A 26,736-nucleotide genomic window follows, 5' to 3' on the forward strand; every position below is an offset into this window, starting at 1 on the left:
GTGTCTGCCCCGTGGTGGCCCCAGAGCCTGAGGCTTCTCTGTGCCCCCACTCACCTCCCTCCACACTGGTCCCCAGCCCTCACCGGCGGCCTGGGCCACATGCACTGCACATCCTGTATCTCCAGTCTAGACCCCCAGCCCCCTCGTGGGCCCCTCTTCTCCTTCTTCGTCTTCTTTTTAAAGATTTTATTTATTTATTCATGAGAGACCCAGAGAGAGAGGCAGAGACACAGGCAGAGGGAGAAGCAGGTTCCACGCAGGGAGCCCGATGCGAGACTCGATCCCAGGACCCCGGGGTCACGCCCTGGGCCGAAGGCAGACGCTCCACCGCTGAGCCCTCCGGGCATCCCTGTGCCCCCTCTTCTGAATGCCCCACGCGGGGGGGGGGAGCTCCTCCACGCGCAGCACCTTCCATGCCCCCACATCACAGCCCTGACACCTGGTCCCCACAGGCACCTGGACGCAAGCCCTGCCTTTCATGCTGAGTCTCCAGCCAGCCTCCCCCCGTAGCCTCCAGGCGGGTCCCAGTTCTCTCCCCACCAGGGGCCTCCCCACCCGCCCCCCCAGTCCGTTGCCCAGAGCACTACCTTGCCTATTACTCTTTCGTGTGAACCTGAAGCTCATAGAGGTGACCTCTCCCTTCACGGCGCTCATCAAACTCATCAAGGCATCAATTCCCCTGATTGGCAACTCGGGTAGGTGTGAACGGCACCTTCCCTCATCGGACTGTGAGGTCCCCTAGGAGGGATGAGGGGTGCCCATGGGGCAGGGGCTGTGCCTCCACCCTCAGACTGGGAGTTCTCTGAGATCAGGGTTGTCAGGCTGAGGATGCCTTCCGGAACCAGAGTCCCCCACCCCGGGACACTGGATATCTCTTCCCAGGTGCCTCGTTCTTCTGGGACAAGAAGGGTCTTCCTCACCCTTGGAACCTCAAGGCCCTGCACAGAGCCTGGCCCCAGGGCTGGGGCTTCCGGACTCGGGAGTGAATGAGGGAACCCGGGAACACGCGCAGGTGTCCCAGCTTCACCTGCAATCCCCCCTGGCCAGCAGGTGACAGCAGGGTCAAACCAAAGGAGAGCTGGAGGGGGCCTCGGCAATGTCATTCCTCACCATTTCTGAGAGGAGAGCAACAGTGTGTGGAGGCGCCCCTCACTCCCACCGCCCGGGGACCAGCAGCTGAGGGTCCTGGGGAAGGACTGGGTTTAAGAGCTGCCCGGGGGGGGGGGCAAAAAAACTCCCTGGCACCCCACCCTTGCCCCTTCTCCTCAAGCGGTGCTAGGGGCCAGCCTCTGGGCAGGGCTTGGAAACCATCAGAGACCTGATGCTGATGACTCCCGTTCAGTCCAACACCGGGCCCGCAAGGACAGCATGAGGTGCGCGTGAACTGAGAGGGCACCAGGTTGCTCCCCCAGCCGCCCTGCCCATCTCCCCATCCCCACCCCGGCGGCTGGCATCCATCCCTGGGCCCGGGGGAATTTGTATTCCCGGTGAGGTGCTGCCCCCCCCATCCTGCCCTCAGAAAGGAACTGGAGGGGATCAAGAGAGGTCTGGAGGGCAACCCCCACACACACACCCTGTTCTGGCCTCTGGGCAGCTTGGGTGTCAGTCAGGCGCCAGGCCCAGCTCCCCACTCCTCGCCCTCACAATCCCAGCCTTTGTCCGGCCCGCCCGGGCCTGGCTGGCTCTGCACCGGCCCAAGGGCCCCTGGAAACCAGAGCAGTTGGAGCCCCACCAAGTATTTTTCCAGGCTGGGCCCGGGGCCCTCGGGAGACAGAGAAGGATGCAAAGGGAGCGGGGTTCGCTCATCCGTTTGTTCATTCGTTCCTTCCTTGGACAAATAGTATTTATTAGGCGCCCACTTTGTGGCAGGCACTGTGCTAGGTGCAGGGGATCCAGCGGTGGGCCCAGCCCAGGCCCATACCCTCCCCCATCTTATTTTCCAGATGCAGATAGATGCCAACACAACCGCTCCTTCCGGGTGTGGGGCTGGACTATAGGGCGGGAGAGAAGTAGGTGGGGGTGCAGGTGGGGGTGCAGGTGGGGCAGATGAGGATGCTACCAGCTAAGGCCTAAGTAACCCCAGCCTCTGGCCCTCCGGGGCGGCCGAGGTCGGAGACAGGGTGGCTCAGGGCTCCACCCACACGCTGCTGTTGGTCACCCGAGCCCCGAACCAGCCCTTCCAGTAGACCGAGTCCTGGCCCCCGTGCTCGAAGCGGACGAAGCGGACGCCGGGCCCGTAGTCGGTGAAGGTGTGGGAGATCTGAGGCGGAGGCAGGAGGGTCAGCTTAGGGCCCCGGGGCCTCCCCGGGCCACCCACCCCGGTGCACTAGCCCGCCCCGTCTCAGCCTGGGTGGGTGCCGTGGGCGGGGCTTCGGGGAGCCCCGCCCTTGGTCCCGCCCCCGAGCAGATAGCCCCGCCCCTCGCCCCAGGCCCCGCCCCCAGCCGCGGGCGCACCTGCACCCAGCCCCCGTCGTCGCCGTCGGGGGGCACAGCCACCTGGCCGCTGCTGAACTCGGCCAGCACGTCCTCGTGCTCCGACAGCAGCCTCACGGTGAGCTCGTACAGGCAGCCCGCGTCGCTGCGGCCCGAGTACCTGCCCCAGGGAGGGAGCGAGTGGCCGCCACTGCGGCCCGGCCTGCCCCGGTTCTCCTCTCTGCCCCACCCCGCCGGCCGGGCCGGTTCCACCCACGCCCCCGGCTGACAGATAAGGAAACTGAGGCCAGAGAGAGCAAGGACTCGCCCAGGCCCAAACCCAAGGACGACTCCCCGGGTGGGCCAGACCCAACTTTGGAGGCTAAAAGGCGCTGGCGGTGACACGTTCTGCTTTTTTTAATTGCCAGCACCTAAGAGTCCGGAGGGGAGGGGCATTTCCACCTTCTCCTGCAAACCCGGGCGTCCCGGGACCACAGCCGCTCCAGGGAACAGCTCCGTGTTGCCCCCTCCCCCCGCCCCCCCTTTCCCCACGGCCCTGGCCCATCCCCATCCCCGGCCGCTCACCAGTCCTTCGCCACGATCGCGGGCTGAGTGGTGTCCAGCAGCTCCTCCCAGTAGCCCTCGGCCTGCAGGTCGATGACCTGCGCTTTGCGACACCACCTGGGGAACTGGAGTTAGGAGGGAGAGCAGGCCCTTCTCCCCCCTCGGCCCTCCATCCCCCTCTGCTTACTCAAAGGAGGAGGCGAAGTACTTCTTGACGCTCTCATCGTGGATGAACTCCACCCCGCAGTCTCCGGGCAGCTCCTCCACCCTCCAGCCGTCCCCGCCGTGCTCCACGTCGCACCAGCCCTCCAGGTCCTCTGTGGGAACACGACAGCCCCACCCTGGTCACCCACGCCCTGCGGGGGCTGCGGAGGGGCTGCTCTTGCTCCTACACCTGGGGGGCAGGGGGAGGCGGTACTGGCACGGTGGGGGCGCGCAGGTCACGGTGCGCGCAGGTGCGCCCAGGCTGGGGGCACTCCTGTCCTTCCCCCAGAGTCTCTCTCCCTCCTGGGGGCGTCGGCCACAGGGCCTTTGTCGCCCCAGCTCGCCCAGGGTGGAAGGACCCGGGAAGGGGGCCCCCAGGGCGCAGGCGGCCAGAGGGCAACAGCGGGGACGCGTTTGCTGGGGGCGCTCCGCGGGGCGTGGGGCCGCGCTCTCCCCTGGTTTAGCCGTGGGGGGGGGCAGGCTTGCTGGGCCGCGGTGCACAAGGGTCCCGGGAGCGGGCGGCCCCTCACCTTCCCCGCACGGATTGCGCAGCAGGTTGCGCCGCCGCTTGCTCAGGAAGTAGAACTGCTGCCAGTGGTCGCGCTCGCCCTCCGCGCCGCCCTCGGGCACCAGCCCCTCCTGCTGGCACTTGAGCAGCCAGAGAGGGCCGCCGTCCACCAGCTCCTTCCAGCGCAGGCACACCAGGCGGCAGGCCTGCACCAGCTGGGCGGCCGGCAGCTCCGCCAGGACGCGCAGCAGCAGCGGCTCGGGCAGCTCGTCCAGGTGCGCGGCCGCCCCCGCCTCCGCCTCCGCCTCCGCCTCCGCCTCCACCTCCGCCTCCGCCTCCGCCTCGGGCCGCTCCTCCCCGCCGCTCGCTGCCTCCGCCTCCTCCGGCTGCCCCTCGGGGCTCACCTCCTCCTCCGGCTGGCCCACGCTCTCTGCAGGCGGGGGTGGGGGTGGCTCGGCTCAGACTGTCCCCCCCAAGCCTGAGAACCCCCTTGTGTCGGGTATCTGCCCCCCACGCACCCTCGGCAATCGCAGCCGGGCCCGCAGCTCCTGCGTGCAGAGACTGGTACCCAGGGGGGACTGGGGCCCAGTGGGAGAGGCCCGGGGAGGCCAGGCCCGCAGTGGCCCCAGAGGCCTCGGTGGTCCCTGAGCCCGCAACACCCGAGCAGACAGTGGCAACCGACAGTGTGACTATGAGCACGTCCGTCCATCCGTGTATCACACACCCCCGCTCCCCTGCCTCCTCTGGGGAGTGCTCCCGGGCTTCCTACCACCACAGCTTCTCACTGTGGAGCTCCCGTCCTTCCTAGCTCTTGTCCTAGGGCGCGTGTTGGCTTGTAGACACCTCTCAGGGGACTAGACTGAGGGCAAGAGCACCGGAACTGGGTCCGGGACACTCACTGCTGCATCCCGGTGCCTGGCATCTGGAACCCTCCCTGGCACGCTGTCAGCAGCTAATGTTTACTGGGCATTAAGCAAGAGCTGGGCATTGTTCTAAGCGGCTTCTTTACTCCAAATCCTTATGGCATCTCCCCGAGGTGGTTCCAGTCGCGGCTGTTGGTGGGGCAGCCGAGGCACAGGGAGGTGATACCAACCCAGGATCACACAGCGAATGCGTGGTCGGGGCCTGGACTCGAACCCAGGCAGTCCAGCTCCAGGGCCGCCATTAACCACCAGGCCCTCAATAAAATAATGTGCTGACTTTGGAGGCTCCGCTATGATTTTGATTTTGACGAGGTTACACTGCTAGTACGAGGGCAGGGCCGTGGGGATCTGAGGCCTGAAAGGAAGGGAGCACAGCCGTGTGACGAGGGGGCTCGTAGAAAGAGCTGGGAGACGGAAGGGGGAGACGAAGTGAGTCTTGCAGGAAGGAAGATCCTCTCACTCCCTTCTTTTCCCATCCGCAGCCCTCTGTTCCCCGGCTTCCTCGCCGTCGATGAAAGGGGAGTGATCATGGTGCCAGGCCATTCCCACAGCGCTGAGGCTCCGATCCCCGAGGAGGGGCCAGGGCACGCTAAATTGCAAGGAGGTGGACGGATGTCAGGAGCCGTGGGCTGGACTGTGTCCTGAAACCTGGCCGGCCTCAGCCGGGCCCTCAGAAGCTTGAGTAAGCGGATCCTGAGTGCACAGTGTCTCTGGAGGAGGAGGACGCGGTGGCGGGGAGATGGGGCCACTCCGGGTGAGGGGGGAGGCCAGGGCTCTCAGACCTAGGATGGGGGCAGGGGTCCTGGCCGCAGCCTGGAAAGCCCAGGCGGCGGTAAAAACAGGCTGAGCAGTAAGGGATGGAACGGGCCAGGCCTAGACCCAAGTCTGGGTGCTGCCAGGACCCCGGGCCCGCAGTGCTTCACCTCCCTCCCCACACGCAGCATTTTCTCCCCCTTCCCAGGGTGAGACCCTCAAGCTGAAGCAGGGTTTACCTCTTCTTCGGAGCCCAGAGTGCACAGTCCGTCCTCATAAACTTTCAGTGAATCTAATCGAGCATCGCACTTTCCTTCATTATTAGCTTTTTCCCTTCCTTTCCCTTTTGCAAAGAAGAAACTGAGGCCCAGAGAGGCCTACTAGCTTCCCCCAAGTCACACCGGAGCACAATGGGTGTGCACAGAGGGAAACGCCAGGCCCCGAAGCCACATCACCTGCTTGTCCTGCTGCCCGCAGCTCTCTGGGGAGCTGGGCCCAGTATCCTCACCTCGCCACCCCTCCCCCTGCCCTGCCCTGCCCTGGCCCTGGTGGACACCTGATGCTCCCCCGAAAGGTGCACCTTGCCCAGTCCCCTCTCCTGGCCTCAGGCCTGGCACTCCAGGCCCCAGATCTGATTACAGGCCCCCCCACCCCTTTCCAGCACACACAACTCCCCACATTGTTGCTGTTGGAAAGTTATCTGGGCCCTGGAAGCTGCCTCCCAGGCTGACTCACTCACCTGCGTTGGGCCCTGGAGTCCAGGGAATAGCTGAGCCCTGGGAAAACGCAGGAGCCCACGCTGGGGCCCTGTAGAGGGTGTGGCAAGGGGGTCACAGATTGGGAGCAGGGAGTTTCAGGGCTGGAGGGGAGAGGCTTGGCCACCTGAGCGTACCTCAGGGTTTCCTGAGGCCTCCTCCAAGCAGGGCCCACTCTCGCCACCCAGTCTCGGCCGGGCCCGCTGGGGCAGGGGTGAGGGACTGTGCAGGCAGGTCTTGTTCCCACCCTGACTCAGCAGGTAACCCTACAGACTCAGCAGGGAGTTCAAGAGCTGGGGCGAGGGGGTCTTGGGTGCCAGACGAGATGACTGGGCAGTCTCAGAGGGCCCTGAGCATAGGCGACAGCCGTGCCCCAACTCTCCGTGACGGCCACCCAGCTGGAGAGCAGCCCTAGCAGACAGGGGAGCCCAGGAGGACGACCGGGGTGGGCTGGGGAGAGGCCAGGAGCCCCAAGAAATCGTGGGGATGCAGACAACTCAAGGGCCCCAGCTGGCAAATGAGAGAAGTTGATAGAAGAAAGAGGCTTAGAGCCTCCTGCATCCCAGGTCATCGCAGGTCACCCCAGCCGCGACCCAGCAGCCCCCCAGGAAGCGGAGAGGCGGGCACCAGACCGCGGATACTCCTCTGCCCCCCCCCCAAACAGGACCCAGGAGCCTGGCACTCTGCAGGCCCGGCCCACGGGGGATCGTGCTCTCCATGGCCGGCGCGAGGGCTCTGCGCGGGGGACGGTTTGCGGCGCCGTGTCGGGGACCCCCGGCTCCCCGAGGCCCCTCTCCGCAGCGGGCGCCCGCCTGCCCCGGCGTCCCCTCCCGGCTACCTGGTTCGCCGTCCCCGTCCATCGCTGCGGAGGGCGGTCTGGAGAGGAGGAGCCGGAGCGCTGCGGGGCTGCGGGGCCGCCCGAGTCCCGCGGCCGCGGCGAGTCCAGGCGCTGCCCGCGTCTCGGTCGGGCCCCGCCGGCGGCGCCTCTTAAAGGCCCGCGCCCCCGCCCCGCCCCGCCTCTGGCCCCGCGCCCGGCCGCCCCGCAGTCGGGAGCGGCGGCCCCAGCCGAGCCTGCGGGCTCCTCGGCGGACCCGGGAGGCCGGGAGAGGTCGAGACTCGGGTCTTTTAACGGGATGGGGGGGTCCGATTTGGGAGCTCGCTCCAGGGGTGCCGGGGGAGGGAGGCGAGGGGCAGCGAGTCCGGGTCAGGCGGAGGGTGCGGGGCGCGCAGCCCGGGAGGAGGGAGGGACGGGACGGAGGCTCCTCCACGCGCGCCCCCACCCCCCCAGGTAATTTTCCTACGTCCCGGTGGGGGACGCGGCGCGGGGGCGGGGCCGGGGCGGGGCCTGGCGGGCGGGGGCGGGGGCGGGGCGGGGCCTGAGGGCGGGGCGGGCGGGGTCTGGCGGGCGGGGCGGGGCCGGGGCGGGGCCTGGCGGGCGGGGGCGGGGTCAGGGCGGGGCCTGGCGGGCGGGGGCGGGGCGCACGCTCCAGCTCCGCAGGCCGAGGCCCGCTCAGCCCCACCGCCGAGCCGGACCGCGCAGCGGCGGCCGAGCGCAGGTGACGGTGGGGAGTGGGCGCGGGGGGCGCGGGGGGCGCGGGCGGGCCGGGGCCCGGCGGGCGGGCGGCTGGGCGGTTTCCGGGCGCTGCGGGAGGGAGGCGCGGCACGGACAAGGCCCAGGCCTCGGAGGGCAGCGCGGCGCGGCCGAGAGCCCGGGCTGGGGTCGCTACTGCATGCGCAGGGGTCCGAGCCCCGGCTGGGGGGTGGGGGTGGGGGGCGGGAGGGCATTTAAAGCCACAACGCGAGGTGCGAGGCCGCAGGTGCGCGGGGGTCCCGGGCACGGAGGTCGGAGCGCAGGAAGGGCCTTTCCCCATCGCGCACCCCTCTCCGCTCCCGGCTGTGCGGGTCGTTTACTCTGCGGCCTTGAGAAGGTCGCTGAGCTCTTAGGACCTGCGTCAGAGCCGGTGGCGGTGGCCCCCCTGCCTCCAGCCTCAGCCCCTCTCCCTCCTCCGTTTGAGGACTTGCAGGACGGTTCCGGGGACTGCGCATTGTCACTGACGCTCTAAAGCCTGGCCTATTGGAAGCGACTCGCCCTAGAGTCACAGAAGACTCTTTCCGTCCTCTGCCCCCGTCTGGGTGACCTTGGGCAGGTATTCGCACCCCTCTGGGCCTCCTTAGCATCCTTTAGGGGCTGTTGTGAGGTGACAGTAAAATCAATCACCTTAAAAAAAAAAGTTTTATTTATTTGAGCAAGAGAGAGAGAGGCAGGGAGCAGGAGCAGAGGCAGAGGGAGAAGCAGACTCCCCGCTGAGCAGGGAGCGCGGGTTGAGGCTCCATCCCAAGTGTCTGGGATCATGATCTGAGCCCAAGGCAGATGCCCCCAAATCAATCACCTTTTATCGAGCATCTGCTGTGTCACATCATTTGAACCGTTTCAGTACCCCTCTTGGTCCCATTTTACAGAGGAGGAAACTGAGGCTCGCAGAGGCGCTGTGAATTTCCCCGAGGTAGTAAAGGCAGCGCCGGGATGGGGACGTCCTGCACCCTCCACCCTGGGCTGCTGCACACGCGCAGCTCTGGGGAGGCGGCCGGTGTCTAGTGGAGCTTTTCAATAACCACAGGGGGGCGTCCAGAAGCCACGCGCCATGGCCGTGGGGAACATCAACGAGCTGCCCGAGAGCATCCTGCTGGAGCTGTTCACGCACATCCCGGCCCGCCAGCTGCTGCTGCGCTGCCGCCCGGTCTGCAGCCTCTGGCGGGACCTCATCGACCTGGTGACCCTCTGGAAGCGCAAGTGCCTGCGGGAGGGCTTCATCACCGAGGACTGGGACCAGCCTGTGGCCGACTGGAAGATCTTCTACTTCCTACGCAGCCTCCACAGGAACCTGCTGCACAACCCGTGTGCTGAAGGTGGGGTGCGCAGTGGGTCTGGCGTATGCCCCCCACGCATACGCTGTCACCACAGCAGCTGACTCTCACTATGCATTCACTATGAGCCAGGCACTTGGGATGGTTTAACGCCTTTAATCCTCTCACAGTAATCCTAAGAGGTAGGTGCTGCTAGCGTTCCCGTTTTTCAGATGGGCAAACTGAGGGCAAGAGTGGCATTTTTGTAATCCATCCTTAAGATTATTTCCCCAGTGACCTTTTGTGGGAGAGGGACTGTTGTCCAGTTGGGACTACGTGTGCCCAAGACACAAGACCAGGAAGTCAGAGCCATATTTTGTTGGCCTGCTTCCCAGACTCCAGGGCTAAGCTCACTAGGACTCCCCCAGAGTGGAAAGGGGATTTTACTTATGGAAGAATGAGGGATCCAGTCTTCTTTCCAGCATATTACAACAACAGGTAAATGCTCTACATCGTCCAGACCCCCCTTTTTCCCTTACCGTGTTGTAACTCCTCGGCTCGACACTGGGACGGTTTGGGAGCCTCATTCCCCATTGTGTGCCCAATCCTGGAGCCAGTGGTAATGAAATGACTCCAAGCTGTCCAGAGCTTTCAGATGCCCGCCTCACTTGACTCCCCAAGAGCCATGTTCTTGACCAGCAGTTGGCACACGATGGTCCATGAGCCAAATCTGGCCCAGGAACTAAAAGTAGTTTTGGGAGTTTTAAATGGTTATTTTAAAAAAAAAAAAAAAGACTGCAAAAGAGATAGTAGGTAGCCCACAAAACCTAAAATATGTTGGCCCTTTACAGAAAAAGCTTGCCAGCTCTTGTTGTTCTTAACTCCAGGTCACAGAGGACACGACCCAGGCTCAGAGAGGGAAAGCAACTTATCTAAGGTCACGCGGCCCAGTGTTGGCAGAGCCACCAGCCTCAGATCTGGCTGGCTGGCGTCAGAGCGTTCTCTGACAGAGGGGTCTGGTCGTTCCCGTGGCACGTGTCTTGGGATTCCCAGTGGAAACCACCTAGCGTGGTGCTGGGCACACAGGAAGCACCTGATAGGAGACAGCCCCCGCTGACCTGCAGTGTCCCACAGCTTGAGGCTTGAGGCTTGAGGGCAGCTGCAGAGATCCAGGGAGAGGATGGGGGGCAGGGGAAGGGGCACCGGCTAGAAAGAGACCCCTGGGGGGCGTCCCTGTGATGTGAATTCTGCTTTCTGCCCAGAGGGCTTTGAATTCTGGAGCCTGGACGTGAATGGAGGTGATGAGTGGAAGGTGGAGGATCTCTCTGGAGACCAGAGGAAGGAATTCCCCAATGACCAGGTCAAGAAATACTTCGTGACTTCTTATTAGTAAGATCCAAGGCTGGGGAAGTCTTGGGGTGGGGGGGAAACCCAAGTCACTTCACCCCAGGGTCTCCTCTCTGGGAAGGGCAGTCCTAGCCCTCTCCCCCACCCCCCACCCCCGCCCCAGTGCCCTAATGCTGAGCCCCAGCCCCTCGCACTCCTCTGCCCGCCCCTAGCACCTGCCTCAAGTCCCAGGTGGTGGACCTCAAGGCCGAAGGGTATTGGGAGGAGCTGATGGACACCACACGGCCGGACATCGAGGTCAAGGACTGGTGAGTGCCTGGGGCGAGGGTCTGGGGGAGGGGGGCCTGCCACTCAGGCGCCCCACCCCCACCCTACCCCCATCTCCCAGGCCCTGATGGGCCCTCCAACCTCTGCCCGCAGGTTCGCAGCCAGGCCGGACTGCGGGTCCAAGTACCAGCTGTGCGTTCAGCTCCTGTCGTCAGCACACGCACCCCTGGGGACCTTCCAGCCAGACCCGGCAACCATCCAGCAGAAGAGCGATGCCAAATGGAGGGAGGTGTGTGGGCCAGGGAGAGGGCAGGTGGCATATCGCCCATGGCCGAGACTGCAGTCACACAGGCCTGGGTTCACATCCCAGCTCTGCTGCTTCTCACCCGGGCCTCTGCCGCCCGAGCTCTGAAAAGACGCTGGTAAAGCCACGTCCGAGACGGTTGACCGTTCCTAGTCACGAACGTCGTGGGCTCTTACTACTCTCTAGACCGGGGGGGGGGGGGGGGCGCAAACGTTTTCTTAACGGGCCGGAAGCAAGTATTGTAGGCCTTGCCGGCCGAGCTGTCTCTGTCACCGCGACTCAGCTCTCCGACGCTGCCGTTGTGCAGCGAACGCAGTTTTATGGACCCGGCTGTGTTCCAATAAAACTTTATTTACAAAAACAGGCAGTGGGCCCCCAGGCCATAGTTTGCGGATCTGGCCAGTGCTAGAAACGGTCTGTGTCTGCATCTGTGCAGTACGGTAGTCGACGGCCCCGTGCGACCACGGAACACTTGAATATAAGCCAGTGTTTGCTGTGACTGAGAAACTAAATTTTTAATTTTATCTGATTTTAATGAATTGCAACTTAAATAGCCACGCATGCCCAGTGATGACCATAATCGGACATCTTTTGGCAGCTTGCAGAGTTCCCTTCAGTGCCTTTGAGCTGCACTTGGGCCATCCTGTGGAGTGCCCCTGGGAAGATTTTGCTCCATTTTACAGATGAGGAAACTGAGGCAGAGAGAGGAAGTAGCCTGCTCAAAACCACAGGGTTCGGATGAGAACTCAGATCTGCCGATTCCTGGTCCGGCAGTGAGACCTTGGCCCCTTCCTTGCCCCTTGACCTCTCTCACGCCCTCCCCCTGTCCCCACCCAGGTCTCTCACACGTTCTCCAACTACCCGCCCGGCGTCCGCTACATCTGGTTTCAGCACGGCGGCGTGGACACTCACTACTGGGCCGGCTGGTACGGCCCGAGGGTCACCAACAGCAGCATCACCATCGGGCCCCCGCTGCCTTGACGCCCCCCAAGCTCTGATCCCCCACACCCTGGCTGCTGTCAGGGAAGGGCTGGGTTAGGGACGGGGAGGGGGACCAGGCTCCCCCAGACCTCCTAGTTCACCCTAGACCCCCCGTTGCCTATTTTATGGAGACTCTCAGTTTGTGTGGCCCTCACAGGCCACAGGGGGCCAGTGCTCCTGGCCCAAGGTCTCAACCTGGATGAGGGCAGGGGGGCCCTCTACGAAACAGGGCCCCTGAGTTTGGGGAGGTGCGAGGTATTCTCGCGGGCTCCTCCCAGAGTGCTCCTCAGGCTCAGGTGCCCACCTAGATGACCCAGATGTGTGTCTCTGCCTTCCCCTCCGGGGCCCTCGCTCCCTGTCTCCACTGGGGGCCCTCAGAGCAGGGACAGTCAGGACACCCTGGCTGGCGCCGATGCTGAGAGGTGACCGTGTGGCTCGACGGACCTGGGAGCGGACGGGGGCTGTGCCGGCCTCTCTTCTATCCCATTCTGTCACTGCCAAGCTCCTTGCTCGGCCTGCCTGCTCGGGGAGGGGACTCGGGATGAGGCTCAGGCCTCGTCTGACACGGGCAGGGCCACGATGGGGGTGGGGGCCAGGCCAGGCCTGGACTGACCCCACTGTCCAGGAAGTCCCAGAAGTCAGGTGGACATCATGTGGGGGGGGGACTGGGTCTCCAAAGACCCCTGGAATCCTGTGCATGGTAACCCAGGGTGTGTGGGGGGTAGGGTTAGACCCTGATTCTAGGAGTGGGGCATGGAAGCCCTGGGTGAGGTGAGTGGCTGGCCTTCAAGGACCACCCGTCGGCCCCACGCCTCGGCCAGCTCCCCTGCGGCTTGGGATGCCCGCCCCCAGCCCTGGAACCGCCACCCCCAGAGCCCCCCCTCCCTGTCTGAGGGCACCCCTGCCTCTCCCTGCTGCTGGAAGGAAGCAGTGCTCTGATTCTGCCCCTGCTGCATGCAGCTGAATAAAAGGTGTTCCCAGCCCAACCTGTGCCCTGTGGTTTCTGGGAGGAAAGGCGAGGTTCGTGGGAAGTCGTGCCCTGCACCTGCAGAAGGTACCGCCGGGCAGCTTCTGTCCAAGGTACGGGGAGTGGCTGACACGCAGGAGCCAGACTACGGCAGGGCGAGGGCCTGGTACAGACCCCTTAATCCGCAGCCAGCGTCTCGCCCAGCAGCCCTCCGGAGGCCCGGCCGCAAGGCTGGGGTGGTGGCGCGCCTGCGTATCTAGGCGGCCCCCGAATACGCTGACGCGCGGTGCATCACAGCACTGCTCGCTGGTGTCTGACTCTGCCAAGAGCTTCCCTGACATTAGCTGAGGCCAGAGCATTGAGAACAGTTCGTGGCACACAGTAGGTGCTCAGTGACCTCAGTGGTACCTGGACTGGGGCCTCGGCCATGGCAGGGACACCACTCCCTAGCCGTAAGGGTGAGTTAGCAAAAGGCCCCCTTGGGGGACGTGCAGCCCTGATGGGTCAATGAGGTGGCCTGGGCCAGGCACCCTTGCGCAGTGCACAGCCTGCACGACCCTTTGTGGTGGCCTCACGTAGGTGCTTGATGATGACTTGTTGAGGGAAGAAAGGAATTAATGACAAAAACGCAGAGAAGCGATCCCTGGGTGGCGCAGCGGTTTGGCGCCTGTCTCTGGCCCAGGGCGCGATCCTGGAGACCCGGGATCGAATCCCACGTCGGGCTCCCGGTGCATGGAGCCTGCTTCTCCCTCTGCCTGTGTCTCTGCCTCTCTCTCTCTCTCTCTGTGTGACTATCATAGATAAATAAAAATCTAAAAAAAAAAATAAATAAAATTAAAAAACGCAAAGAAGTTTTCACCTTTGAGTAAACTGAGCCCTACCTGAGGTCATGCCCTCATGAAGGTAAAAGCCAGGATCCAGTCCAGAGTTTCAGAAATCTCCGTGGGGTGGAGGGGGGGGAGGTGGGGAGTGATGGGGGGTTAGGAAGAGCCAGGAGAGGTGGGGGGCTGGGAAGGGAGGGGAGAGGTGGGAGGATGGGGGGCATGGGAGGGGTAGGGGGTGGGAGGGGAGGGGAGCTGCGGGGGTTTAGGACGGGAGGGGAGGGGGGGTGGGAGGACGGGAGGCCCGCACGCCTCCCCACAGCGAAGGAACTGGTGAAGAGTCCCGAGAGGGCTGCGCAGGGGTGGAGGCTCGGCGAGGAGAAGGCTGGGAAGCCCCCGAGGGAGGCGGGGCCCTGCAGGCGAGACAGGCTCAGGCTACGGGGTCCCCGCGGCGGCGGCGGCGGGAGTCGCTGGCTTCCGGGGCGGGGCGAGCGGGCCCGGGGGCGGGGCCGGGAGGCGGGGGCGGGGCGAGCGGGCCGGGAGGCGGGGGCGGGGCGAGCCGGGGGCGGGGGCGGGCGAGCGGGCCCGGGGCGGGCCGGGAGGCGGGGGCGGGGCCGGGAGGCGGGGGCGGGGCCGGAGCGCGGCGCGTGACGCGGGGCGGGGCCCGACAGCCGGCAGCGCAGCGGAGGCCGCAGGCCCCAGGCCGACCCCGAGCTCCGGTCCGGTGGGGCGCGGAGCCCGCGTCCAGGTGGCGGCCCAGCGGGGAACGGGCGGGGCGCGGCCCCGGGGCGGCGGGGCGGGGCGGGGACTCCGGGGCGGCGGCGGCGGCGGCGGCGGCCGGGGCGGGGCGGGGCGGGGCGGGGCGGGGCCGTCCGGGCCGGGGCGCGCGGGGCCGGGCTCTGGCCCCGGCTCGGGGAAGCGCGGCCGGGGAGCGACGCGGGCCGCACCTCGCGGGGGGGCGGGGGGGCGCCGGCCGGGCGGGTCCGGACCTCCGGGCACCGACGCCCGCGGGCCCTGGGCGGCACCGCGCTTCCCCGAGCCTCAGCTTCCGCGTTTGAGCAATGGGCGCAGCGCGCGCTCCGGCCGCACACAGCCCGGAACTGAGACGTGGGCGCGGGAACGGTGCCCGCGGGGCCTCGGGCCGCACACGGGCAGCCCCGGCCCGCCTCGCCCCGGCCGCCCCGCGCATCGGGCCCCGCCGCGACCCCCGAGCGGCGGAGGGCAGGGGAGCGCCTGTGGGTGACCAGGTGCGCGCGGGACCGGGCGCGGGGGGCGGGGCGGGGCCGGTCCTCCCGGTCGCCTCTGCCCCGCCCAGCGACGGGGCCCCGGGGTCTGTCGGGAGGCGCCGCGCTGCACACCTGGCGGCCCGGACCCTGCAGGTGGCTCCGGTTCCTCCTGAGAACGCAGGAGCCCCGGCCCCTCGGACCCTTCGCATCAGCACTGCTGCCGGGGCCGTGTCGGGGCGTGTCGGGGAGGCGCGCCTGGCCCGAGGCTTCCAGAGCCCTGCGAGCCTTGGCCGAGGCTCCGTGCGACGCGAGAAGTGTCCTGGAGCCGGTGCGGAGCCGACAGGGCCCATGTGAGGGACGGGGCTGCCCCCCCCACCGGGGCCCTCAGTGACCTGGCTAGCCCGGCAGGGCTCCCCCGGGCAGGGCTCCACCGGGCAGGGCTCCGCCGGGCAGGGCTCCGCCGGGCAGGGCTCCACCGGGCAGGGCTCCCCCGGGCAGGGCTCCGCCGGGCAGGGCTCCCCCGGACAGGGCTCCCCCGGGCAGGGCTCCGCCGGGCAGGGCTCCCCCGGGCAGGGCTCCCCCGGGCAGGGCTCCACCGGGCAGGGCTCCCCCGGGCAGGGCTCCGCCGGGCAGGGCTCCCCCGGACAGGGCTCCCCCGGGCAGGGCTCCGCCGGGCAGGGCTCCCCCCGGACAGGGCTCCCCCGGGCAGGGCTCCGCCGGGCAGGGCTCCCCCGGGCAGGGCTCCGCCGGGCAGGGCTCCCCCCGGACAGGGCTCCCCCGGGCAGGGCTCCGCCGGGCAGGGCTCCCCCCGGGCAGGGCTCCGCCGCGCTGCTGGCACTGTGGGAATCTCCAAAACCCGGTGGTCTTGGTGGCAGGCGGCCACAGCTGCTGGGAGGGAAGCCCAAGTCCTGACGCTCTGCAGCACTTCCCCGCTCCGCTGGCCCTGGGCGGAGAGCTGCGCCTGCACTGGCTCCGTCCTCCGGGCCCTGCGGAGGCTGGGAGGGCCTGGCCTCTGTCGCCCCGCTAGCCACGCAGGCCGGGGGTCCAACCCCGGGCAGCCTCGCTCGGGGTCCCTCAATCTGTTGTGCAGTGTCTGAGCACTTAGGAGTGGGCCCTGGCCTGATGCCCGAGCCGGGACGGAGGCGGAGGTGCTCCCCACGAGGGAGTTTCATCACATCGGGCTTCCAGGCCAAAGTGCGCGACCTGGGAGAGGACTGCGGTTGCCAGCACTAGCCCCACCCCTCAGGGAAGCTGTGACCTACACCGTAAAGCCATTATTACATCCCCAGACTAAGGCTGAGCTGCCAGCACTAAAAGAACGTCACCGCGACCTCCTGCAGGGGCTGCAGACGACAAAACGGTGGCCAGGTGTGCCAGCTCACTGGGCCCAACAACTTAAAATTTAGCAATCTTTTTTTTACTAGGAGAGGCCTCTTTAAATATTAGCCCCTAAAGTTCTTCTTAATGTTTATCACATGTTTTCAAATGCACGTAACGGTGACCACTCCACATTTTTGCAGCCTACTAAGTCCTGGAAAGGTGCTCAAACCCTTTTGGTTTCACAAAGCAGAAGAGGATGAGGAGCCCCTGGGTCCTGCGTCCCAGGTCCCGAGTGGGGGTCATAACCAGTTGCCCCCACAGGCCTGTGTGCGCCCCGCCCGCCCCCGCCATGGCCCTGGTCGGCATCAACGAGCTGCCCGAGAGCATCCTGCTGGAGGTGTTCACGCACATCCCCGCCCGCCAGCTGCTGCTGCGCTGCCGCCCGGTCTGCAGCCTCTGGCGGGACCTCATCGACCTGGTGACCCTCTGGAAGCGCAAGTGCCTGCGGGAGGGCTTCATCACCGAGGACTGGGACCAGCCTGTGGCCGACTGGAAGATCTTCTTCTTTCTGTGCAGTCTCCGCCGGAACCTGCTGCGCAACCCGTGTGCTGAAGGTGGGCTGGGGGCCGCCCGGGGCTGCTTCCCTCCCTTTCCTGAAGCTCAGGGCCTCCGCCCCTGGGGTTCCCACACTATCTGGGGTGTTCTCGCACACCCCTAGCACCTACCAAATGCCCTCGGGTCAGACGCCCGCCCCGGTCCCCCGCCTCAGCACCCTGCACCCGCGCCTCTGTCCCGTCCGCTCTGCTCAGGACCTCTACGGCACTGTCAGAACCTGCGAGCCCATGCTCTGGCTCGGGGTGGCGGGGCTGTTTCTTTGCCACAAGCCCCAAGGTCCAGGGGCCTAACAGGTCTTGCTCGCCACTCTGCCCGGTGTCCCCAGTGATGCCTTCACATAGCCCGTGCTCGAAAAATGTTTGTGGAATGAACGAACCAACTGCTCGTTCACCTCCCCCCCCCCCCTCCAGCGTGGTCCAAGCTTCCTGACGTGCGTGGAGGGCTTCCCCCGTGCCAGGTCCTGGACTTCACTGGCTGCCCTGGCCACAGTGGCTGCGGGCTTCACAAAGGTCATTCCCTCCTACTGTCCCCGTGACCCAGAGGAAGGAAATGAGGAATTCCAGATGTGACTGCATGCACATCATTTGAAGCCTTCGTTTAGCTTTTAATGTTCTCTTGTACTTGCCAGGGTTTTTTTTTTTTTTCCTTTCATTGAGCACCTACTATACACCAGGCACCAAACTTCATGTTGGGGCTTCAGCAACAATCAGTGCAGGCACAGTGTGTACACTGAGAATCCCTCTCCTGTCGATTTTCTCTCCTGATCCTCACGAGGACCCCAGGAGTTGGCCAAATAAGTAGGGTTGGCTCCATTTTATAGATGGGGACCCCGGATGAGCATCCCTCCCAAAGATCCAGAACCGGCCAGTTGCCAGGGCCTGGTCCTGATGCAGGCGCTCGGGCCCCTCGGAGGCCCCAGAGACCGTGGCTCACACGCTCCGTCTCTCTGCCTGGCCCAGATCCCACTCAGAAGCTGCCCCGCCGGGCCGCCAGCTCAGCTCACAGCTCCCCAGAGCCCGTCTGCAGCCCTGATCACGCTGGGCTTGGGCTGGCAGCTGTCTAGCTTAGGTCTCTCCTTCGCCTCTGCTCGGCACAGCCCCACTCCTGGATTTCTGGGTCACTCCTCTTGTTCTCTACTGGCAGCAGGCCGCGGGGCACCTGGGGAGTGGGTGCGGGCTCCTAGTAGAGCACAGGACCAATTGGGAAAAGCTCCCTTGGCGATTGTTCTGGAAAGCCGGGGTAGAGAAACACTGCTGCGTTTTTTTAAGGTCCTCCTGTCTCAGCCTGAAGGGGGAGACGGGACCTGCCAGGCCAGCCCAGTGAGAATACGGGGTTACTGTGAGCCGCCAGCCCAGGATGCCCACTGTCGGTTAGCCCTCCCGCGCTGGGCAGAGGGGGTCCCCGTGACCCAACGGCAAGCCGGTGAATCAGTCTTTGGGCCCCTTCAGATCTCAGCTAGAGTTAGGGTGTCGGGGGAGATGGCAGTCAAGTGAGTGGTTTGCACTGGGACAAGCAGAAGGGTCATCACCGGCCCCTCATAACTGCGTTTTGAGAACTGAAACTTCGGTGTTTCCCGGAGCCCCTCAGCAACTTAAAAGGAAGGAAATGCTAGTTTAGCCTTTTGGTAGTGCTCCCCCACCCCCACCCCAGCTTCATGCTAGGAGTCAGGCCAGTCACAGACAGGGTGGGAGGGAGGAAGCCCCAGACCACACGTGACTTGGCGGCACAGGTGGAAACGTGTTGGGAGGAAGGGCACTCTGTCGGGCGCCCCGAGGCCCAGCTGGGGTACACGCCTTGAGATGTGAGCCTGAGCAAGCCCAGCCCAGGCGGGAAGGACCCGGTCGCATCTTTACACGGGGCTCTGACCTCGGCTTCTGCTTTTCCCTAGAGGATATGAAGTCCTGGCAAATTGACTGCAATGGGGGAGACGAATGGAAGGTGGAGAGCCTCCCTGGAGACCACGGGACAGATTTTCCTGACTCCAAAGTCAAGAAGTACTTTGTCACATCTTATGAGTAAGATAAACCACCGGGCTGCTGTGTTGAGGGGAAGAGGGTTGGGACTTTTGTCAAATCTCAGGCCAGAGTGAGGGCCTGTCTGTGCAGCTCGAGGAAGGTGGAAGGTGGTTCCCGGACGGGCTCAGAGTCTCTCGCTTCTTAGAGCAGGAGAACTCCGTGGCCAAGATTAATAGCAGTGGGGGGTGAAGAATAAGGGCCGAGAGCCCCTGGGTGATTAGGGCAAGTCGGGTCTGCGGGTTCCTCCTCCAGGAACATGAGTTCATGGAACTAGACCACAGGCCGCCACACAAGTGCGTGTTTCCCGTAGGCCAGCACCAGCCAGGGGCAGCAGTCCTGCAGAGTCAGGGGACAGTGCTGGGTCCAGCCATGCAAAGTGCACCTGGGAGCGTAAGCCTTTCCTTTTGCTCCACAGGATGTGCCTCAAGTCCCAGCTGGTGGACCTCAAGGCCGAGGGCTACTGGGAGGAGCTGCTGGACACGGTCCGGCCTGAAATCGTGGTTAAGGACTGGTGAGTGGGGCCGGCCACGCTCTGCATCGTCCCCTCATCTTCCCGGGAGCACCGACAGGCTGCACCCACTCTGCCCAGCCAAGTCCTAGGGTGGGGCTGCCCCAGCGGCTGGCCCACCTGGCCCTGCATCCACATGCCCCTGCCGCCAGCCAGCCCTCGGCCCGCTCACACCTCCTGGCCTTCCTGCACCCTGCATCAGCACGTGTTAATTCCAGTTTATAGATGGGGAGACTGAGGCCTACAGATAAATTGTCACAAATTGATGCTAGAGCACCAGAGACACCGGACCCAGCCACCCTGGACCTTGCTCACAGGCCTTCTGCGCCTGCCTCCCCTGCCCCTTCTCTGTGCAGCCCTCTGCTCCTTCCCAGGCTCCTGCTCTGTGCCCAGAGCTGTACAAGGTTCTGGCGTGGCCCACAGCAGAAGCGGGACCCCAATCCCCGTGGGGCCCCAGGGCCACCCTTCTAAGGCAGGGGGTGGGGTTTGAGGAGTGCGCAGAGCTGTGGACAGCGGGGCTGAGCACAAGGTGGGCCCTGTACCAGCCCCATCACACAGGCCACCCCTAGAATCTCCCACGGAATCCCCAGTCTGATCCAGTACAAGGTCCAGGGACACAGCTCCCACCGCCCAGGCCTTTATCTCTGTGGAGAGCCTTTTGCTTTGTTAAGGGGACGTCTTCACTGGACACCCAAAGGAGTTGCCACTCGGCCCCGACGCGGCCCCGCACACTGCTTACGCCAGGGACACAGGAGGGCCCGGAGAGCTGGGAAGTCAGCTGGGCCTCGGGCAGGGCAGGACGGTCCGCCTCAGGGCTCCAGTTTGTGGGTGAGCGGCCTGCCTCCAGGGCCGCCTCCCGTCTGGGGCGCGCAGTCCTGAGCCCCCCCTTCCCTCAGGTTCGCGGCCAGAGCCGACTGTGGCTGTACCTATCACATCCGAGTGCAGCTGGCCTCCGCCGACTACATCGTCCTGGCCTCCTTCGAGCCCCCGCCTGTGACCATCGATCAGTGGAACAGCGCCAAGTGGACGGAGGTGAGGCCTCACCTGCTTGCCCCTCACCACCCGCTTCTCCGGGGCCAGGACGGCAGGAAACCGGGGCCTGGAGCCCCTGCCTCCCGGCCTCCCTGCTCCTCCCCACTGGAGCTGTCGCCCCCACCTGTCCCCTCCCCAGCCCTGACGATCACTTCTTCCCCTGCCCTCCTGCCAGGTCTCCCACACTTTCTCCGATTACCCCCCCGGCGTCCGCCACATCCTCTTCCAGCACGGAGGCCAGGACACGCAGTTCTGGGCGGGCTGGTACGGGCCCCGCGTCACCAACAGCAGCATCGTCATCGGCCCTAAAGTGACCGGGGACCCGGCCCAGTCCCCCGCTCAGCCCGAGCACACACAGGGCCGGGAGAGTGCTGCCCGCTTGCCCTCCTCGCTTCATCTCCACTGACCGTGTCTGCTGGCCACTCCTCCATCCTGTGTCTGGACCAAACCACCTGCAGCAGTGCCCTCCGCTGAGGCTGCGCTGGGCGCGAGGCCCTGCTGGGGAGCTGCTGCCCCACTTCCAGCCTGGGGCAAACCCACCAGTTGGCGGTAACTCCGTCACGTACTCTGACATTTTGGGACAATAAACGTTTTCAGTAAGACCAGCGTGGGGTTGGGTCTGGTGGCGGGAGGCCCTGGGGAGGCCCTGGCACTGCGGGGGCGAAGCAGCCCCTCCCCCCCGCCAGCGGCTGCTCCTGCGCTCCCCGCTCCGGTTGGGGACAGCCCAGCTCGGCCCTTGGCGCCCTTTATTGAAACCGCTCACAGCACAGTATTTGAGACAGACCGTGTTGACCGGCCAGACCGCAGGAGCTAAGATAAGGAATCCAGGTCCGAGCACCGTCCCTGCCCTCCTGGGGCGAATTCGTCCACGAAGGCAGCCGGACCTGAGTCCGCCGCGCTGGAGGGGGGCCGGTCCATACCCCGAGGCAGTAAGAGCACTTGAAACCAGGGTGGCCCCGCAGCCCTGCCCTAGGCCGGGGCCCCGGCCGACGTCCAGCCGTTGCAGCATCCCTGCCAGGGCCACTCACACCCTCAGCTGCTTTTATGAGCTCGCTCTTCCACGTAGAGCTGCATCTAGGGGACAGGAGTAAAGAGCCGGGGTCAGGCGGACGGCCGGCACCCCCTGGCCCCTGGCACGCAGCTCCGCCCGCGGCTGTGGGGTTTGGAGCCTTAGCCCGGGCATTCCCTGGTCATCTCCAAGCCTCGAGCCACAGGCCTCCGGCAAGGCCTCGGCACACCTGCGGTTCGGCTCACCTTTAAAATGTCGGACGTCATGGTTTTCAGTGGTATCAGCCGGGGGTCATGCATGTGGACGTCCTGCTCATCTGCCAGGATCCAGGGAAAGTCCTAGGGAGGGGACCAAGGTCGGGAGGTGGACGGGGCTAGGCCGGGAGCGGCCTGCGCTCACGCTGCTGCCCCCCGCCCAGAGCTGGGGTCCTCAGGCTGCAGGGAGCCGCAGAATCACTGGGGAGGTCCCAGCTCTGCGGACTGCCGGGTCCTCCACTGGCGAGGCCGGGTCTCGGGTCCGAGCTGGGCTGGGAACCCGAGTGGTTTAACAAGCCCCCAGCACCGGCTGCGAAACTGGTGGGCAGAGCCCCCCGCCTCTTGAGAGCTGCGCTGGGCTGGCTGCCGCAGGCAGGGCGCCACCCCCTCTGCTGAGGGCCGAGGCGGGGCACGGCGAGCCTGTGGCCACCCGGTTAACACAGCTAAACCCGCTGGATGCCAGGCGCTGCCCTAACGGCGGCAACATCCCCGCCCACTCCGAGCTCGGGCCCCTGGATTCCAGAGCCCGCCAGCTGTCTCCTGCCCGCCTTCCCAGACCCCTCATCTCACCTTGATGACCTGAATCTTCTCCATGTTGCGAGTGGCAGCCTCTCTCGTGTGCACTAAGACTGTGAAGGTACAGCCTGAAGAGGCAAGAGTTTGGTCAAGGCTGGGCCACTTCCTGCCTGCCGCCGGTCAGGGCTCCCCCCTCCCGAGCTGGCTTGGCAGTGCCCAGAGGGGAAGACTGTGAGCCGAGGGCCAGGCAGCACAGTCAGCTGGGAGACTGAACCCAGGGAGGAGTCAGGGTAGCTTCCTGGAGGAGGTGGGCTTCCAGAGGTTCTAAAAGGCAGGAAGGAAGAGAGGCGGCTTGCTGCGGCCGAGCAGGGACCTGAATGCAGACCAAGCCACAGGAGCCACGGAAACGCCTGGGACGAGGAGGGGGGGAGCGCACCTGGGGGGTTGTGGTCCAGGACCGCATCACAGACGCTGATCTTCAGGATGAAGGCTCGGAGCAGCTGCTCCACGTGAGACAGCAGGGAATCTGAGCTGGAGGGAAAAAGGAGGGTCTCCCATCACAGCGGCACCCTGCTCACCAGCAGGCAATCGGCCCTGGGGGCAGAGCCCCCTCTGCGTCTGAGTGCGTGCGCTCCTGGGGGCCCGGCTACCTCCCTTGTCTGCAACACGTAAAATCACCTGGAGACCGGGCCACAGGGAGCCCAGCCTGACAACCAGGCCGCAGCCCAAGGCTCCGCACACCCCAGGAAGTCTGGAAAGGGCCAGGGAGAGGAGGGGCTTGCCTGAGGCCACACAGCAAGCGGGCGATTCCGGTGCCCTGACCTCACCCCGGGAAGCCAGCCGCTGACCCGCTGACACAGGGCCCAGGGTCAGCTTCGGGTTGACTGTGGGCTGGACGTGTGACTGGGAAGTCAGGAAACTGGGTCTGTGTCCTGGCTGTGCCACCTGCTGGGGGACCCTGGCCAGGACCAGCCAGTCAGCGATACTATGAATTCCCAGTGTGGACATCTCGGGTTACATGGAGACCACCGGGCGGCCGGCCGTGGCTCGGCCCTAACAGGCCCTGTGAGGATGGCCTGCCTCGTCACTCTCCTCTTTACCCGGCTTCCCGGAGGAGGTGGGCTTTCAGAGGGGCCCTAAGAGGCAGGAAGGAAAAGAGGCGTGGGGCAGCCCAGTAGGAACCTGAGGACGCCACCCTCACGGGGTGAGCGCCAGGGCTGTGTCAGGGCCTCCCAGCAGCCAGCCAGGACCCCAGGGAGAGGCCGCTCACCTGATGGACAGCAGTGGAGGCTGGGTGATTTCAAAGACGAATTTCTCCACCGGGCGGTGCTCTTTGTCCAAAATTACCACCACCACTTTCTCCACATCATTCTGCAAGGGCAGGAACCCCCTACTCCAGAACGGGGTAGCCCACCCACCGCCACCACCACCCTGCCCAGGAAGGATGGGAGGGCACACTCACAGCGCCGCTCGGCTTCTAGGCTGAGGGCCCCTGAGAAGTTCAGGTAGGCACCCCTGCCGGGTACAGACTAAGAGGGGAGGGGATGCCTGGGCCCCATGGGGGTACCTCTTAGGGGCAGGACAAGACAAGGAGGAAACCCTGAGGGAACAAGCCTAGCAGAACTGGAGGGCAGGGAGAGAAAGAGATGTGGGAAAAATCCAGAACCCTCCGGGGCAAGTGCCACTTGGCCAACTCCAGGAACCAGGGCCCCCCTGCCCTGGGGTCTGTCCCTGGGCAAGGCTGGTCTCCAGGGTACAGGAAACAGGCTTTTGGGTGCGGAGCATGGGGACTCCGCACGGTCCCAGCATCACCGCGTCCTGCAGCGCAGGAGGAGCAGACTGGGGGCAGGGAGGCTGGGGGACTTGGTGCCCTCACCTTCTCCAGGAGGGGCTTGACACAGTGCAGGGTGTCCTGGATATACTGGTTCAGCTCCGGGTGGCAGGACATCTGCACACAACCCCAAGACGGCTGGTGAGGCCCGAGGCACCAACGGGGAAGCCCCCTGCCACCCCTCCGGGAGCCCAGGGGGAGAGGCCAGCAGCTCCCTGGGGCTCCCCGCCCAAGACCCTGACTTCCCATCATGGAGCTAAAGAACTGCGAATGATCCAGGGAGAGGGAGAAGTTAGAAGACAAGAATTTAGTTCAACATTAGCACTTAATATAGCGGTGGGCGTTTCTAATGTGGGCTCCGTGGGCTCCTCCAGAGGCCGAAGTCCCTGAGTTGTGTGTATTTGGGCATGCAGGCGTTTCTCCCAGAGAAGGGACCCAGAAGTTAAATCAATTTTCAAAAGTTGCGTGCTGAAACTAAGAGCTATGTGTTCTCAGGCAAATCTCTTAACCTCTCTGAGCTTGACTTACTTCATCTGTGGAAGATCTTGTCGAGACAAAGCGAGTGAGATAAGGTCCCAGGACACAAGGCGCTCGTAAATGCTATTCCTTTTTCCTTTCCCTGAATACCCTTCAAGCTCCCACCACCTCCCAGCAGCGGGGCCACTGAATTACTCTAATGTTTACTTAGAGCCTAAGGGGCCGGCACTTCTAGAGAGTGGGGGGGGGTGCGGGGGGAGGGAGCACATGTTACTGCTTTGTCTGCCTTTTAACCTAAAACCACCCCTACCATCGAAGGTAGAGAGAAGGTCCCTGCGGTTTATAGAGGAACCATTCACCAACCTCAGGAGCCCTTTCAAACTTCGACCATGCCCCAGGGGCAAGTCTGACCCCAGGGCCTGGTCCCTAACTGGGGCAAGGGGAACTCCCAGGTCCAGGGATGGAAAGAAAAGTCCAGGCAGGAGGGCAGGAGGCCGTCGGGCTGGGAACTGGAAGGCAACGCCAGGCCGCTGGGGAGTGGGAGGAGGGTTCACCATCCACCCTCTACCCACTTTGGGGTTCGGGGGTGACCCGGTGGCCCAGGCCGCGGCGTGGAGGCTCACCTGCACCGGCACGTTGTACTTCTTACGCTTCTGGAAGATGCCCACGGGGTAGACCTCGCGCACGTAGAGGATGAGGTGCACGGCCACCTCCAGGAACTCGCAGAGCACGTCGGCCACCACTGGGGGGCACAGAAGCGGGAGAGCTCGGGGAGCCCCCGGCCCGGCCCGGGCCCTCCCGCAGGCCCCGCCCCATCGCCGCAGGCCCCGCCCCATCGCCGCAGGCCCCGCCCCATCGCCGCAGGCCCCGCCCCCGCCCTCAGGCCCCGCCCCATCGCCGCAGGCCCCGCCCCCGCCCTCAGGCCCCGCCCCCGCCCCGCAGGCCCCGCCTCCCTACCTTGACCGAAGTTGAGGTCCTGGCGCGTGAGCGTGGTCATCCTGACCGCCGCCTGGGGGGGGCGGGAGCGGGGCTAGTGCCACGGTCCGGGCAGCCGCGGGGCCGCCGCCTCCGCCGGGGCGCTCGGGCGCTCGGCGCCCCGGTCGAGGCCAGCGGCTGCGCCCCCCGCGCCGGTGGGCAAGGCCGGAGCTGCGCTCGCGGGAGGGCTCGGCCCCGGGGGCCCGGCGGGCTGCGCAGGCCCGCGAGCGCGAGGCGGACCCGCCGGCCGGAAGGCCCCGCACGGCGGCCCGCCCGCTCCCCCGCCCGCGTACCGGCTGCGGCCCCGGGGACGCCTGGCCCGGCCCCGCGCGGGGAGCCCCCGGCCGGACACTCGCGCCTCCCGCTCAACCCGCGGCCCGGACGCCGCTCGGTGACGTCCGCGGGGCTCCGGCGGGTCCTAGAGCCCGCCTCGGCCACGCCCACTCCGCCGCCAGCCAACCGCGGGGGCGGCCGGGCGGCGGGGGCGGGGCCCGGGGCGGGGGCGGGGCCTGCGCGGGGGGCGGGGCGCAGGGTCCCCGCGCGGGAGAAGGCCGCGGCCGCCCGCCGCCCGCGCCCCCCCCCCCCCCCGGGCGCGCGAGGCAGGACACCTGCGCGGGCCGCGCTGCGCATGTGCCCCGGGGCGGTCTCCGCGCTGCGAGGGGCGGGCGGGCGCTGCTGGCGGGGCCCAGGTGCGGGCGCCCCCGGGTGAGCACAGCGACCCCCACTGCCGGCTCCGGGGTCCCCCTCCCGGCCTCAGCTGCCCAACCGAAAGCGCATCCGCCGGCCCCGCCCCCGCCGGGAACTAGGTGCCGCCGGGGTTACCGCCCTTCCGAGGGCGCCAGGCGTGTGCCAGGCCGCGGGCCGGGTGCGGCCTCGGCACAGTCCCGCGGGGCGACTACTAGGCTTGTCCCCGCTTTACAGGCGAGCGAACGACGTCCCGAAGGGGGAAGTAGGCTGCCCGAGGCGGTGCGCGGGGTCGGCCTCGGCCACCGCTGACCAGTGCAGCCCCGGGGGACGCGGACTCTGCAAGGGCTGGGGGGCCCCTGGGGCGTAATAACCCTATAGCATTAAGATCATCACTGGCAAAAAATAAACATAGATAAGTCCCTAAAACATGATAATGGATATAAAAAAGTCAAGTTGTAAAATGATGCAAACAGAATGATCCACTTACAGAAAGTTTAAGGACATGTAAAACAATGTTATATAGTTCATGATACTGCACGTGTAGTAGAAATAGTAAGACATCCTTGGGGATGATAACAAAATCCAAGATAAAAACAAAATCTATCTCTGTTTCGGAATTGG

At 65.5% G+C, this 26,736-nt stretch overlaps 4 protein-coding genes across 11 annotated transcripts; 2 read left to right on the forward strand and 2 right to left on the reverse strand.

Annotated features, from left to right (window-relative positions):
- Positions 1 to 1,825: 1,825 nt before the first annotated feature.
- Positions 1,826 to 7,411, reverse strand: FBXO2 (F-box protein 2). Its single transcript, XM_055331185.1, has 6 exons — positions 6,958 to 7,411; positions 3,711 to 4,118; positions 3,164 to 3,293; positions 2,998 to 3,093; positions 2,455 to 2,593; positions 1,826 to 2,260 (listed from the first exon to the last, which is right to left on the reverse strand). Exons 1-6 carry the CDS (start codon positions 6,977 to 6,979, stop codon positions 2,126 to 2,128), a joined length of 930 nt encoding a protein of 309 aa, XP_055187160.1. The 5' UTR covers positions 6,980 to 7,411; the 3' UTR covers positions 1,826 to 2,125.
- A 184-nt stretch (positions 7,412 to 7,595) lies between these two features.
- FBXO44 (F-box protein 44) lies at positions 7,596 to 13,130 on the forward strand. 3 transcript variants are annotated; one of them, XM_055331192.1, is made up of 7 exons: positions 7,596 to 7,675; positions 8,144 to 8,266; positions 8,738 to 9,026; positions 10,226 to 10,352; positions 10,523 to 10,618; positions 10,731 to 10,866; positions 11,719 to 13,129. In XM_055331192.1, exons 3-7 carry the CDS (start codon positions 8,762 to 8,764, stop codon positions 11,860 to 11,862), a joined length of 768 nt encoding a protein of 255 aa, XP_055187167.1. In that variant the 5' UTR covers positions 7,596 to 7,675; positions 8,144 to 8,266; positions 8,738 to 8,761; the 3' UTR covers positions 11,863 to 13,129. The 3 variants fall into 3 exon arrangements, with proteins under 3 accessions (XP_055187167.1, XP_055187169.1, XP_055187166.1); XM_055331194.1 differs by lacking the exon at positions 7,596 to 7,675 and having other exon boundaries at positions 7,938 to 8,266; positions 10,226 to 10,323; positions 11,719 to 13,130; XM_055331191.1 differs by lacking the exon at positions 7,596 to 7,675 and having other exon boundaries at positions 7,938 to 8,266.
- Positions 13,131 to 14,313: 1,183 nt separating this feature from the next.
- Positions 14,314 to 20,971, forward strand: FBXO6 (F-box protein 6). Of its 5 annotated transcripts, XM_055331189.1 has the most exons (7): positions 14,314 to 14,398; positions 16,166 to 16,244; positions 16,518 to 16,810; positions 18,700 to 18,826; positions 19,242 to 19,337; positions 20,231 to 20,366; positions 20,542 to 20,971. In XM_055331189.1, exons 3-7 carry the CDS (start codon positions 16,546 to 16,548, stop codon positions 20,770 to 20,772), a joined length of 855 nt encoding a protein of 284 aa, XP_055187164.1. In that variant the 5' UTR covers positions 14,314 to 14,398; positions 16,166 to 16,244; positions 16,518 to 16,545; the 3' UTR covers positions 20,773 to 20,971. The 5 variants fall into 5 exon arrangements, with proteins under 5 accessions (XP_055187164.1, XP_055187162.1, XP_055187161.1 ...); XM_055331187.1 differs by lacking the exon at positions 16,166 to 16,244; XM_055331186.1 differs by lacking the exons at positions 14,314 to 14,398; positions 16,166 to 16,244 and adding an exon at positions 14,909 to 15,226.
- A 124-nt stretch (positions 20,972 to 21,095) lies between these two features.
- Positions 21,096 to 25,805, reverse strand: MAD2L2 (mitotic arrest deficient 2 like 2). Of its 2 annotated transcripts, XM_055331196.1 has the most exons (9): positions 25,722 to 25,805; positions 25,411 to 25,462; positions 25,077 to 25,195; positions 24,022 to 24,093; positions 23,416 to 23,516; positions 22,582 to 22,676; positions 22,200 to 22,273; positions 21,621 to 21,713; positions 21,096 to 21,440 (listed from the first exon to the last, which is right to left on the reverse strand). In XM_055331196.1, exons 2-9 carry the CDS (start codon positions 25,448 to 25,450, stop codon positions 21,399 to 21,401), a joined length of 636 nt encoding a protein of 211 aa, XP_055187171.1. In that variant the 5' UTR covers positions 25,451 to 25,462; positions 25,722 to 25,805; the 3' UTR covers positions 21,096 to 21,398. The 2 variants fall into 2 exon arrangements, with proteins under 2 accessions (XP_055187171.1, XP_055187170.1); XM_055331195.1 differs by lacking the exon at positions 25,722 to 25,805 and having other exon boundaries at positions 25,411 to 25,666.
- Positions 25,806 to 26,736: the final 931 nt, after the last annotated feature.

This window comes from Nyctereutes procyonoides, unplaced genomic scaffold, assembly GCF_905146905.1.
Source record: "Nyctereutes procyonoides isolate TBG_1078 unplaced genomic scaffold, NYPRO_anot_genome, whole genome shotgun sequence".
NCBI classification, from domain to species: Eukaryota; Metazoa; Chordata; class Mammalia; order Carnivora; family Canidae; genus Nyctereutes; species Nyctereutes procyonoides.

Excerpts from the sequence above, each read along its gene's own strand:
- FBXO2 (XM_055331185.1), bottom strand. The coding sequence starts at position 6,979 with ATGGACGGGGACGGCGAACCAG. Across the intron at positions 3,094-3,163 it reads TACTTCGCCTCCTCCTTTGA|GTGGTGTCGCAAAGCGCAGG; the intron begins GTAAGCAGAGGG and ends CCAGTTCCCCAG. Across the intron at positions 2,594-2,997 it reads GCGATCGTGGCGAAGGACTG|GTACTCGGGCCGCAGCGACG; the intron begins GTGAGCGGCCGG and ends TCCCTGGGGCAG.
- FBXO44 (XM_055331192.1), top strand. The coding sequence starts at position 8,762 with ATGGCCGTGGGGAACATCAACGAGCTGCCCGAGAGCATCCTGCTGGAG. Across the intron at positions 9,027-10,225 it reads GCACAACCCGTGTGCTGAAG|AGGGCTTTGAATTCTGGAGC; the intron begins GTGGGGTGCGCA and ends CTTTCTGCCCAG. Across the intron at positions 10,353-10,522 it reads TACTTCGTGACTTCTTATTA|CACCTGCCTCAAGTCCCAGG; the intron begins GTAAGATCCAAG and ends GCCCGCCCCTAG.
- FBXO6 (XM_055331186.1), top strand. Across the intron at positions 18,827-19,241 it reads TACTTTGTCACATCTTATGA|GATGTGCCTCAAGTCCCAGC; the intron begins GTAAGATAAACC and ends TTTGCTCCACAG. Across the intron at positions 20,367-20,541 it reads ACAGCGCCAAGTGGACGGAG|GTCTCCCACACTTTCTCCGA; the intron begins GTGAGGCCTCAC and ends CCCTCCTGCCAG.
- MAD2L2 (XM_055331196.1), bottom strand. The coding sequence starts at position 25,450 with ATGACCACGCTCACGCGCCAGGACCTCAACTTCGGTCAAG. Across the intron at positions 25,196-25,410 it reads GGACCTCAACTTCGGTCAAG|TGGTGGCCGACGTGCTCTGC; the intron begins GTAGGGAGGCGG and ends TGTGCCCCCCAG. Across the intron at positions 23,517-24,021 it reads TCAAGCCCCTCCTGGAGAAG|AATGATGTGGAGAAAGTGGT; the intron begins GTGAGGGCACCA and ends CTGCCCTTGCAG.